We start from the raw sequence: 13911 nt of genomic DNA, 5'->3' as shown, positions 1-13911 counted from the left end.
TCAAGCTAAGAAAGAGCAGCAGCTTGCAGTAGCTTGTACTAGAGCTGTTAGTTAGTATAAATGTAATCATAAGTTGTGTTAATTTAATTAGTTAAAAATTCTTTTTTTAGTTACAACTAAGTGACAGCTCAGCACTCTCTGTATATATATACTCTTGCCAAAGTAGAAGTGAGATAGACTTATTTTTCTAACTCCCTTTCTTTAGTAACATGGTATCAGAGCAAAGATCTGGAGCGGTTATTTCTTCATTCGAATAGTTTTTTTTTTCTTCATCTCTAGGGTTGTCTTCATCTCTTCTTTGATTCATCAATGGTGGATTCACAAAATTCATCTCATTTCTCCGATCCTGTTGGTACTGTCACTCATGCATGTAATCCGTCTAAAGATGTTTCTTCACCTTACTATCTTCATCACTCAGGGAATCATAGTTCGGTCATTTTCACGCCTGAGCTCACATTGGCTAATTCTTGGAGAAGGTCCTTTCTGCTTGCGGTCTCAATTAGGAATAAGCAAGGTTTTCTTGATGGATCTATACCGAAACCTATACCAGAAGATCCTCTTGATCTCTCTTGGGTCCGATGTAACAATCTTCTTGTTGCGTGGTTGCTCAGGTCAGTTTCGCCTCCAATTGCTTCTACTATGTTCTACATGGAGGATGCAAAACAAATTTGGGAGAAATTGAATCAGGGGTTTTTTCATCATGACGATTCTAGAATTTTTCATCTTCAGCAGCTTTTGTGCACTGTTACTCAAGGTACAAAAACTGTAGATGACCAGATTTGCATACAGTCCAGAGTCACCTCACTAGTCTTTTGTATTTTGGTAGGGCCCATATATAGACTAGTATTTTAGTTCATTGTGTATAATCATGATGTAATTACTAGTTTGTGATGTAAATAAAAATTATAATTACATATTTTGAATTGTAAATAAAGTTATGAATTTCTGCATATGAATTTCTAGATGAATGAATGAACTTGAAATTGTATGAGCAGAAATGACATGATATGACATGTAGAGATATGAAATTGTTGTTAACAGGTAACTAGTGGAACCCGCCAGATGCCAATTAAACAGAGGAGGCTCTGCCCGGGTATCCACAGAAATAAATTATTATAAAAAAAAAATTTGCACATATGAAATACTTGTTTTTAAATGATATTAAAAATTTACAATGAATATGATAAGACAAGATAGGGTGCTCCGGCACCGAATGTGGCACTCTTCACTTGGCTACACTGTAAACGGGTGAGGGGCGTCACATTAACCCCAAGCTATGTAAACACAATAGACTAATAACTACGGGCACAAATGTAATTGAAGCAGGCTCAAATCAATTGGATTTGCACTGTTCATTGTATTTATATATATTGTGTTGTCCCAAAATAGTTCAAGAGGGGGGTGAATTGGACTTTAACAATTTTTCGGCCTTTGCTTGTAGCCTAATGAAAAATTGTGGCTTTGTTCAACTAGGTGCTTCTTAATATATAATGACAGTGATATGTATTTCAATAAAGTGTCCCTAAGTTGCAATTCAAGCTTTAATCAATATTTATAGCTATCATAACATGCATCACAAAATATTCAACTAATTTCTCATCATACTCATAAATCCTCAAATATACCAACTCAATATATTCAATCAACATTCAAGGTCATGTATAAAAATTAAATTGCACAAAAGTAAAGAGGTTAAGGTTAGAGAGATCAAACACAATGATTTTTATAGTGGTTCGGCTTAACTAGCCTATATCCACTCTCTCAAAGAACCCTCTTTGAGTCTTCTCTCCACTATTTGCTCTTTTAAAGGCAAGAGACCAAAAGCCCTTTACAACTTTTCAACACCAAGCTTTTACCAAGGTAGCTTGAACCCTTGACAAGTGCTATCTCAAGCACTTACTCTCTCTCAAGCTTCAATAGGTGCTTGTACAACCTCTCTTAAATGCAATTCAAAGTTTTAGAACTCACTCTCACTTAATACAAATCAAGCTATAAAGAAGAGATGAGTAGATTTGCCAATGGTAGCTCAAAGACTTTAAAGCTCTTGAATGAAAGCAATAAATGAAAAATCAAAGTTGGAGTTCAAATGTAAGCTTTCATCAAGTGTAAAATGAAGTGAAGAAGGTGTATTTATAGTCCCAAATCAATTTAGACCGTTTGAAACCTTTTTGGAACGTTATACACACTGCTCTAGACAAAATGGCCATTATTTTGTCTTTTTGTGCGAAGTTGAGCAACTCTGATCATTTAGCAAACTAATGAAATTTTGGCAATAGTAGTAAACTAGTTAGTAAACTAATGTTTTAGCAAACCCATTAGCAAACTAATATTTTAGCAAACCAGTTAGCAAACTAATACAATAGCTGCATGTCTCAACTTGTAATATTAAAAAAAAAAAGATTTAGACCTTAAGAAAAAATATTTTCCAACAGTAATATCCAAGGTCATGATGAGAGAAAATTTTTTAAAAGAAAATTTAATTTTGAGCTCCATTAGACTAAACTTTCATCTATTCTTTTCACATAAGTCCTAAGACTCAATTTCTAACTCTATGTCTTTTATACCTTTACCTTGAGTCTTGGCATACATAATCTTATCCTTTCTCATCTTGGATTTGTCTTGAGATGCCTTTGAGTATTCTTCCTTCTCAGATGCAACTTCAAAGATTCTTTACGAATAAGAAAAAGAATCTATACATCACTTTAAAGTTGGGTTAGATAGATTCTATTTGAGTTTTGTTATCATCAAAATCAATGCTCATTTTGAGCTACACGGGGTCAACAATCTCCCCCTTTTTGATAATGACAAAACTCAATTGAATAAAAAATAAAAGTATGTGAAAGTTTACGTGAATCCAAGCAAGTTAGTATGCAGAAAGTGCTCCCCCTAAATATATGCACATAATTTCCAAGAAATTTATTAGCTATACAAAAGCTCCCCCTGAGTTTATGCTATAAAGCATGTTCATAAGATATTCACAATATTCTAAAAAAAATAATATGCACATAAACATGCTTCCATTTTCAAAGAACTTCCATTTGCAAAGTATAAACACATATCCATCCTATGCATATAAACATACTTCCATTTGTTAAAGTATAAACACAAGTATAAACACATATCCATCCTATTCTCCCCCTTTTTGTCATCATCCAAAAAGGAAACAAGAGATATTAACCCAAAAAGAATCAAGTTAGCCCAAAGTTTAAATGCAGTAAGGTAAACAGTAGCAAACTAAAAAAGGCAGTCAATAATAGTAGCAAACAGACTAGTAAACTAAAAATACAGATAGGAAACTAAAAATCCAGATTATGTGCTAATCATTAAGTCTTTTGCTCCTTTGAGTGGCTTTGGAAGGCACCATCTTCTTCCTGGAAGGTTTAGCAACAGGTGGCTGAGAACCTTGGTCAGCCAACTGGTCATGTTTCTGTGCTTCATCCTCATCAGATGGTGGTTGAAGGGCAGCAGCTAGGGACTAGTATGGATTTGACACGGTAGACTTAGATCTTTTTCTACCTTTCTTGGCTGGAGGTGCAGCTGCTGCAGAGAGTTAAGATGGAGTACTCTCTTGGTGATCCTTTAGAGAGGCTTCCTTCTGCTGTGTAGAGGCAGCTGCAGGTTCCAGAAGTGGTTCACTCTGAGTTCAACAGCCAGCTCACTTTCAGGTTCTACAACCTTTTCACTACCATGCTCAATAAGGACATCAGTTGCAGGACCAACTTCAGGTTCAACAACCTGTTCACTAGCATGTTCAACAGGGGCTTCATCTGTAGGTTTAATTTCAGATTCAACCACTTGTCCACTTTCATGTGCCACAGCAGCTGGAGACTCACCAAGCTTAGTGCCTTCACCCCTATCACAACCATGAGTAGAGACTTGAGTAGCAGGAGAAGAGGCACCATTTGCAGGTACAACAGTTTCAACTTTGGTTGAGAAACCAGTTTCATTTGCCTGCTGAAGACCTATAATCATTTTCTTTAATTTCTCATTTTGAGTAAGCAAGTGACTCACTTTGTAGTCAATCACATCCACAAATCTTCTCAGCAGATCAATAGACTGATGGGTTGTACTAAATTACTCATTAATAGCAGTTTTTAGCCCTTGAAGCTCACTCATAAATTCATTTATAGAATCTGAACCAACCTTAGCTGAGGAAGAACCACCTTTTTCAAACCGTTTCTTTCTTCCATCAGTATCAGAGTGAATTTCTCTAAGCACAATCAAATATGTCCTAGAACTTTCCTTAGAGACATTTATATTCAGCTTTTTAAACAAAGCAATCAAGAGATGTGCATAAGGCAATTTTCCAATCCCATAAGCTTTACACATATTCTTGAAAATCAAATAAGCCAAATTCATCCTTACTTTGTTAACAATGTGCCACATGATGCACATATCCAGGTAACTCAAATAGCCATAGCTACCAGACTTAGGACAAAAAATGTAGTTCACCATACTGTGAATGATTTTAATATGTTGAAAAGCTTTTGTGCTAGTGGACTTTTCATTGGTGGCAGTGTTGGCAGGGAAGACTTCATTTTCAAACTTAGCCAAGTTAAAGCCTGGAACCCTAGCAACATCTCTATGAGTAGAGATTTTATTTCCATCATTAGGTAATTTCAAAGCCTTAGCAATCATCTCAACAGAAATAACATACGCACTGTCGTTCAAAACAACTTCAAATCTGTCTTCATCATCAACTGTTCTTAGAGTTCTATAAAAGTCTTGAACTAGTCTAGGGTAATAAGCATTTGTGCACTCACAAACAGTCATCCATTCTTGAAACTCAAAAAGTTCTTTGAATTGAAAATTTACCTGACCAAAGTAATCCCATTTGATGAATTTACAATCAAGCAGCGCTTTATCAACAGAACCCAAAGATTGGGCAGCACGCTTTTTGCGTTGGGTATCAATCCCGGGCATTTTTCTCCTCTTTTTCTTTTCTGGTGCCGATACAGCGGGTTCGACAACCTTAGATGGGTCGGAGGATGCACTAGTTGATTCAGGTTCAGGTGAGTTCTTCTTTTCTTTCAATTTCTTTCGTAATGCGGCGACAGGGAGATCGTCAGATGTCGATGAGGATGACGAAGCAGCAGCAGCAACAGGGGTTTTGCGTTTAGTACAAGCCATCGATGGGAAAATGGAGACTAAGAAGAGTGGTGAAATCTAAAATCGCTTTCGGTGCAGTGATGAATGAAGGAGAAATGAGAGAGATAAGCAGTCTGATGGAAATGGGTTAGATTTGCCAAAAAAAAAAAATTTTGGAGGAGTAATGCCATAAGCCAGTGCAGAGGAGAGAGGAAAAAAATGGGTGACGGTTTCGTGTGGTAGAGGTTTAAGTTTCTTGAGTCCCACGCTTTTCTATTCTAGTGTACCTTATCTGAACTTCATAATTTTTTTTTGTTTTTTTCAAATATGTTTATCTATCTCTATATGCATATATATATATATATATATATATATTTCTATATGTCTGACACAGCAATGATAATGTGATACCAAATGTGAATAGGTAAGAGCATTGTTTGACGCGCAGAGAGTTTCAAAAGCATAATTATTTTTTAGTTTGAAATTTGAACAGTACACGATACAACAAACTAATTTTAGTCAAGCAACATTAGCATACACCTTAGTAAACTAATTTCTCGAGTACACAAATAAGTTAGCTAATGTTCTTTAGAGTTTTCTCAGCAAACTTATATCACAACAAATCACTCACACTTTGGATAATATGCAGATATATTAAATTACTATGAATTAAATTTCAACCAAGTGGTTCACTCATACCAATTTCCCTTCTAATTTTACAAAAGGTTTCCTCATTAAGTGGTTTTGTAAAAATATCAGCAAGCTGATTTTCAGAGGTAACAAATTCTATTTTGCTATTTCCATTTTGAACATGATCTCTAATAAAATGATGTTTGATCTCAATATGTTTTGTTCTTGAATGTTGGACTGGATTTTTTTATCAAGTTTATAGCACTTGTGTTGTCACACCTAATTGGAACAAGATTATATTTTAAACCAAAATCTTCCAATTATTGTTTCATCCATAAAATTTGAGCAACACAACTACCAGCAGCTATATATTCTGCCTCAGCAGTAGATAAAGCCACTGAAGTTTGTTTCTTACTGTGCCAAGAAACTAGTGTGAGACCAAGAAATTGACAAGTACCTGAAGTACTTTTTCTATCCAATCTACTTCCAGCAAAATCGGAATCACTATAACCAACATGATTAAATGATTCACATTTTGGATACCATAAACCAATTGAGTATGTGCCAATGAGGTATCTAAAGATCCTTTTAACTGCACTTAGATGGGATTCTTTTGGACACGATTGAAATCTTGCACATAAGCAAACACTAAAGCGTATGTCTGGTCTAGATGCAGTAAGATACAAAAGAGAGCCAATCATACCTCTATAAAGCTTGGTATCTACTTCTTTACCTTTTTCATCATTGTCCATTTTAATTGTTGAACTCATAGGAGTGCCCATGCTCTTCAAATCTTCCATTTTAAATTTCTTTAGCATATCCTTGATGTATTTTGATTGATTTATGAAGATGCCATCTTTCATTTGCTTAATTTGAAGTCCAAGGAAGAATGTGAGCTCACCCATCATGCTCATTTCAAATTCATTCTGCATAATCTTAGAAAATTTCTTGCAAAAAGATTCGTTAGTAGCACCAAAAATTATATCATCAACATAAATTTGCACAATGAGCATATCATTATGATGCTTCTTAACAAAAAGTGTTGTGTCCACTTTGCCTCTTTGGAAATAATTTTGTAAAAGGAATTTACTAAGCCTTTCATACCATGCTCTAGGAGCTTGTTTTAAACCATATAAAGCTTTAGTAAGTTTATAAACATGATTTGGATGCTCATGATTTTCAAAGCCTGGAGGTTGTGCAACATACACCTCCTCATCAATATAACCATTTAAAAATGCACTCTTGACATCCATTTGATAAAGCATAAAGTCCTTGTAACATGCAAAGGCACACAACATTTTAATAGCTTCAATTCTAGCAACCGGAGCAAAGGTTTCATCAAAATCAATCCCTTCCTCTTGGTTGTAGCCTTGTGCCACTAGTCTAGCTTTGTTCCTAATGACATTGCCTTTTTCATCCATTTTGTTTCTAAAAACTCATTTAGTACCAATAATTGAATGATCTTTTGGTTTAGGCACTAAATTCCAAACTTTATTTCTCTCAAATTGATTTAATTCTTCTTGCATGGCAAGAATCCAACTTTCATCATTTTGAGCATCTTCAAAACATTTAGGTTCAATTTGTGAAACAAAAGCAACATTACCAAAATATCTTCTCAATTGTGCTCTTGTCATCATCCTTTGAGATGGATCATCAATAATGTCTTCTTGGGGATGATTTCTATGAAATCTCCATTCTTTAGGTAAATATTCATGTTGGGGCTCATTTACTTGTAATTCTTCCAAAATTGGCATTTCTTTATTGATTTGATCTTCATTGGCATTATGGACATCTATTGTGGTATCTCCTTGAGTTTCTTCATCTTTGTCATCAATTTGTTCCGTTTCTTAACTTGATATTATATCTTCTTTTCCAAGTACCTGCTCATTATTATCATCACAAACATTTTTCCTTCTGATAGAAGGGTTAGTCTCATCAATTAAAACATGAATAGTTTCCTCAATAACTAACGTTCTTCTATTAAATACTCTATAGGCTTTACTCTTTGTTGAATATCCAAGAAAGATTCCTTCATCGGATTTAGCATTAAATTTCTTTAAGTTATCCTTCTTGTTATTTAAAATATAGCACTTACAACCAAATGCTTTGAAATATGAGATATTTGGTTTTCTTCCTTTCCACAGCTCATAAGGGGTCTTTTTCAAAATTGGTCTAATCAAAATTCTATTCAACACATAGCAAGATGTATTAACAGCTTCAGCCCAAAAGTACTTTGGCAAGTTATTTTCATTCAACATAGTTCTAGTCATTTCTTGCAAAGTCCTATTTTTCCTTTCTACAACCCCATTTTGTTGTGGTGTTCTAGGAGCTGAAAAATTATGATTGATTCCATGTTTATCACAATATCTCTCAAATAAATGATTTTCAAATTCAGTTCCATGGTCACTTCTTATAGATGTGATGCAAAAACCTTTTTCATTTTGAACCATTTTACTAAAAGAGGTGAATTTTTCAAAAGTCTCATCCTTGTGAGCAAGAAAGAATATCCATGTATATCTTGAATAGTCATCAACAATAACTAAAGCATATGACTTCCCACCAAGACTAGTAGGAGATACGGGTCAGATGAAGCAATTCTAATGGCCTAGTGGTAGACACAATATTTTTAGATTTAAAAGATGCTCTAGTATGCTTTCCTAGTGCACATGCTCTACATTGAAATTCATTTTCATAATTAATCTTAGGAAGACCATTAACAAGTTCTTTCTTAGACAATTTTGAGAGTGTATGCATGTTTGCATGACCCAGTCTCTTATGCCACAAATAACTAGAGTTATCAAAAGATACTAGACATGTACCATGATTTGTTTCAAAATTATTCATGTCAAGCAAGTAAACATTATTGGATCTATTGGCAGTGAACAATGTGTCATTATTTAAGTTATTGATTGTACATAGAGAAGAAGTAAACTTTACCTCAAAACCTTTATCACAAAGTTGGCTTACACTTAGCAAGTTATATTTCAAACCTTCAACAAGCGACACATCTTCAATGCAAGGTTTGGTTCCAATTGTGCCATTTCTAATTATTTTTCCTTTCCCTTTATCTCCAAATTTTACACGTCCTCCATCTTCCATTGTGATTTTTGAAAATTTGTCCTTTTCACCAGTCATGTGCTTTGAACAACCACTATCTATATACCATTTTTCACTTTCCTTCATCCCTTTGAAACAAACCTGAAATTTAATCATTGAGCTTTAGGTACCCAAGCAACTTTGGGTCCTTGGGGGTTAGTGACCTTAGGTAAGGTTCCCTTTGGCACCCATACCTTCTTTACTTTAAGAAGATCATTCCTAAGTGCACAAGAACTAATCATATGATCTCTTTTATTGCAATAATAACATGTGATATTGGGCAAAGAGGATGTAGATGCTTTAATGAAATAATTCTTGTATTTGCCATAGTTCATGAAACCATAAAAACCAATTCCATATTTTTCATTTGAAATTCTTTGGTTTCCAAGAAGTACATCTAGAGTTTCTTTTCCTTTTGTAAATTTTGCCAAATCGTTTGTCAAAGACTTTACTTTAGCTTCAAGAACTTTATTTTTCTCAATGAGTATTTCACAAGTTTCTTTTGAGATTTTCAACTCTAAATCTAGTTCTTTAAACAAAGCAGTTTGTCCTTTGTAAAATTCATTTCTTTATGCACATTGGACATGGCAATATTTTGTGATCTCAATGATTCAATTTCTAAATTCATTTTAGTGCATTTTCTCTTGTAATTTCTATACTCATCATATACTCTAGCAAAAGCAAGTTCAAGTTCTTCTACATTAGGAGATTCATAAGAGTTTACCTCATTGTCACTTTCTTCTTCCTTTTGTGAACTCTCGACTTTCTCTTCAAGTGCCATCATACAAAGAAGAGCAGTCTCTTTGTCACTTGATTCATCATTTGAAGATTCTTCACTGTTGCTCCATACTACTTTGATAGCTTTCTTGCTCCTATCTTCTTTTTCTTTCTTCTTTTTGAGTAATGGACATTTGGGCTTGATATGTCCAGGTTTGTGACACTCATAACATATAATTTCTTCTTTTGATTCCCTGAAATGTTTATCCTTGGGAGTATACTTTTTCAAGAATTTCTTGTATTTGCTTCCTCCCTTCTTGAAAGCTCTTTTGAATTTTCTTGCAAGCATAGCCATTTCATCATCATCATCACTTGAAGCACTTGAGTTGTCACTTGAGTCAGCTTTGAATGCAACTCCTTTCTTCTTATCTTCATCTTTGTTTGACTTGAGAGCAATGCTTTTTTTCTTCTTTTGCTCATTTTCAACTTCATCTTTCTTATATACCATCTCATGTGCAATGAGAGATCCAATGAGTTCATCATAAGTGAATGTTTTAAAATCCTTGGTATCTTGGATAACTGTTGTCTTTGCTTCCCAAGATTTTGGAACTGATCTGAGAATTTTCTTCACAAGTTCGGCTTCCTCAAATTTTTTACCAAGTTCTTTGAGAAGATTTACAAGTTCGGTAAACCTTGTACTCATATCCGCAATTGATTCTCCTGGCCTTATTTCGAACAGCTCATAATCTCGAATAAGAAGGTTTGCTTTGGACTCTTTGACGACATCAGTTCCTTCATAAGTGACTTCAAGCTTATCCCAAATTTCCTTAGCAGATTGACATCCTGAAACACGATTATATTCATTAAGGTCAAGTGAGCAGTGTAAAATATTAATAGCTTTAGCATTTATAGAAATTTTCTTCCAATCATTGTCATCATATTCATCTTCATGTTTCGGTACTTTTGTAGTTCCTTGACCATTCTTTTGAGAAACATGTGGACCATTTTTAATAATTCTCCATGCATCAATGTCTACAGATTGTATGAAATTTCTCATTCTTACTTTCCAAAATGAATAATTAGTGCCATTGAAGAGTGGTGGTCTAGTGATTGAGTAGCCTTCAGCTAGTGGTGCGGGTATACCGGCAGTATTGCTAGATGAACCAACCATTATGGATCACTCTAAGGTTGTAACACTCTAAGCAAGAGAGACAGGCTCTGATACCAATTTGTTGTCCCAAAATAGTCCAAGAGGGGGGTGAATTGGACTTTAACAATTTTTCGGCCCTTGCTTGTAGCCTAATGAAAAATTGTGGCTTTGTTCAACTAGGTGCTTCTTAATATATAATGACAGTGATATGTATTTCAATAAAGTGTCCCTAAGTTGCAATTCAAGCTTTAATCAATATTTATAGCTATCATAACATGCGTCACAAAATATTCAACTAATTTCTCATCATACTCATAAATCCTCAAATATACCAACTCAATATATTCAATCAACATTCATGGTCATGTATAAAAATTAAATTGCACAAAAGTAAAGAGGTTAAGGTTAGAGAGATCGAACACAATGATTTTTATAGTGGTTCGGCTTAACTAGCCTATATCCACTCTCTCAAAGAACCCTCTTTGAGTCTTCTCTCCACTATTTGCTCTTTTAAAGGCAAGAGACCAAAAGCCCTTTACAACTTTTCAACACCAAGCTTTTACCAAGGTAGCTTGAACCCTTGACAAGTGCTATCTCAAGCACTTACTCTCTCTCAAGCTTCAATAGGTGCTTGTACAACCTCTCTTAAATGCAATTCAAAGTTTTAGAACTCACTCTCACTTAATACAAATTAAGCTATAAAGAAGAGATGAGTAGATTTGCCAATGGTAGCTCAAAGACTTTAAAGCTCTTGAATGAAAGCAATAAATGAAAATCAAAGTTGGAGTTCAAATGTAAGCTTTCATCAAGTGTAAAATGAAGTAAAGAAGGTGTATTTATAGTCCCAAATCAATTTAGACTGTTTGAAACCTTTTTGGAACGTTATACACACTGCTCTAGACAAAATGGCCATTATTTTGTCTTTTTGTGCGAAGTTGAGCAACTCTGATCATTTAGCAAGCTAATGAAATTTTGGCAACAGTAGTAAACTAGTTAGTAAACTAATGTTTTAGCAAACCCATTAGCAAACTAATATTTTAGCAAACCAGTTAGCAAACTAATAAAATAGCTGCATGTCTCAACTTGTAATATTTTAAAAAAAATGATTTAGACCTTAAGAAAAAAATATTTTCCAATAGTAATATCCAAGGTCATGATGAGAGAAAATTTTTTAAAAGAAAATTTAATTTTGAGCTCCATTGGACTAAACTTTCATCTATTCTTTTCACATAAGTCCTAAGACTCAATTTCTAACTCTATGTCTTTCATACCTTTACCTTGAGTCTTGGCATACATAATCTTATCCTTTCTCATCTTGGATTTGTCTTGAGATGCCTTTGAGTATTCTTCCTCCTCAGATGCAACTTCAAAGATTCTTTATGGATAAGAGAAAGAATCTGCACATCACTTTAAAGTTGGGTTAGATAGATTCTATTTGAGTTTTATTATCATCAAAATTAATGCTCATTTTGAGCTACACGGGGTCAACAAATTGGAAAGGAAAATCCTATTTCTTCCCCTCTTCTTTGCAGATTTGATGAAACCATAAAAGGATTATTGATTAATGCTCGTGGAAGAAGACCAAGAAAGTTTCTTAGCTTCATTCTATCAAGCCAAGAAAGAGCAGCAGCTTGCAGTAGCTTGTACTAGAGCTGTTAGTTAGTATAAATGTAATCATAAGTTGTGTTAATTTAATTAGTTAAAAATTCTATTTTTAGTTACAACTAAGTGACAGCTCAGCACTCTCTGTATATATATACTCTTGCCAAAGTAGAAGTGAGATAGACTTATTTTTCTAACTCCCTTTCTTCAGTAACATGGTATCAGAGCAAAGATCTGGAGCGATTATTTCTTCTCTCGAATAGTTTTTTTTTCTTCATCTCTAGGGTTGTCTTCATCTCTTCTTTGATTCATCAATGGAGGATTCACAAAATTCATCTCATTTCTCCGATCCTGTTGGTACTGTCACTCATGCATGTAATCCGTCTAAAGATGTTTCTTCGCCTTACTATCTTCATCACTCAGAGAATCATAGTTCGGTCATTGTCACGCCTGAGCTCACATTGGCTAATTTTGCTTCTTGGAGAAGGTCCTTTCTGCTTGCGGTTTCAATTAAGAATAAGCAAGGTTTTCTTGATGGATCTATATCGAAACCTACACCAGAAGATCCTCTTTATCTCTCTTGGGTCCGATGTAACAATCTTCTTGTTGCGTGGTTGCTCGGGTCAGTTTCGCCTCCAATTGCTTCTACTGTGTTCTACATGGAGGATGCGAAAAAAATTTGGGAGAAATTGAATCAGGGGTTTTTTCATCATGACGATTCTAGAATTTTTCATCTTCAGCAGCTTTTGTGCACTGTTATTCAAGGTACAAAAACTGTAGATGCCTATTTCACTGAATTGAATGGAATTCGGGAAGAATTGAGAAATTTTCATCCATTTCCACATTGTAGCTGTGTTAGCTGTAATCACAAGTGTTTTAATAAGTTTGTTGAGATTCAATAGAAAGACTATGTCTTCAAGTTCTTGAATGGGTTGAATGAAACGTATCAAGGGCTTAGGTCACAGATCATCCTGATGAATCCTTTTCCCTCACTTGATCAAGTCTATAATATGGTCTTAAGAGAAGAAACTCAGAGATCTTTGTTGGTTCAGTCTCAATCTTTTCCTGAGATGTCTGCAATGGCAGTGAAAAAGGTGAAAAATGATGTTACATGTTTTCATTGTGGGAAGCTTGGACATGTTAAGGCAAATTGTTATAGGCTAATTGGTTTTCCTCTGGATTTCAAGTTCACTAAATCTAAGGGGAATGCTAGTGGTTCATCTAGTTCTAAATCTGCTTCAGCTTGTCAAGTCTCTACCACTAAGGCTATTGCAGAAAGTGTAGCTGATGATCTATCCAAAATTACTCTCTCTAAGGAGCAAGTTTACAAACTTATGACTCTTTTGAATGATCAAATTTCAAGTACCTCAAATCCTAATAATTCTTTTTCACCAATTTCACCCACACCATAAGTGAATGTTGCAGGTATTAATCCATATATCTTTTCTGCTTCCTCACAATTTATTTCTCATAGTAATGTTCCTCCTTGGATAATAGACACTGGCGCTACTGATCATATTGTTTGTAATAATTCCCTGTTTTCTTCTTATAAGTCATTGTCTAATGCTTTTGTTTATCTTCCAAATGGTGTTAAGGTCCCTGTTATTGCTGTTGGTCAAGTTTAATTT

General features: G+C 34.6%; 1 protein-coding gene across 1 annotated transcript; it reads left to right on the top strand.

Moving 5' to 3' along the window:
- The first annotated feature begins 309 nt into the window (after positions 1 to 309).
- LOC110640822 (uncharacterized) lies at positions 310 to 3398 on the top strand. The gene is made up of 2 exons (XM_058147785.1): positions 310 to 754; positions 3358 to 3398. Exons 1-2 carry the CDS (start codon positions 310 to 312, stop codon positions 3396 to 3398), a joined length of 486 nt encoding a protein of 161 aa, XP_058003768.1.
- The last annotated feature ends 10513 nt before the right edge of the window (positions 3399 to 13911 follow it).

This window comes from Hevea brasiliensis, chromosome 5, assembly GCF_030052815.1.
Source record: "Hevea brasiliensis isolate MT/VB/25A 57/8 chromosome 5, ASM3005281v1, whole genome shotgun sequence".
Classification (NCBI taxonomy): domain Eukaryota; kingdom Viridiplantae; phylum Streptophyta; class Magnoliopsida; order Malpighiales; family Euphorbiaceae; genus Hevea; species Hevea brasiliensis.
This window is presented reverse-complemented; position numbering and strand designations above follow the sequence as displayed.

Excerpts from the sequence above, each read along its gene's own strand:
- LOC110640822 (XM_058147785.1), top strand. The coding sequence starts at position 310 with ATGGTGGATTCACAAAATTCATCTCATTTCTCCGATCCTGTTGGTACT. Across the intron at positions 755-3,357 it reads TTTGTGCACTGTTACTCAAG|GCACCATCTTCTTCCTGGAA; the intron begins GTACAAAAACTG and ends TGGCTTTGGAAG.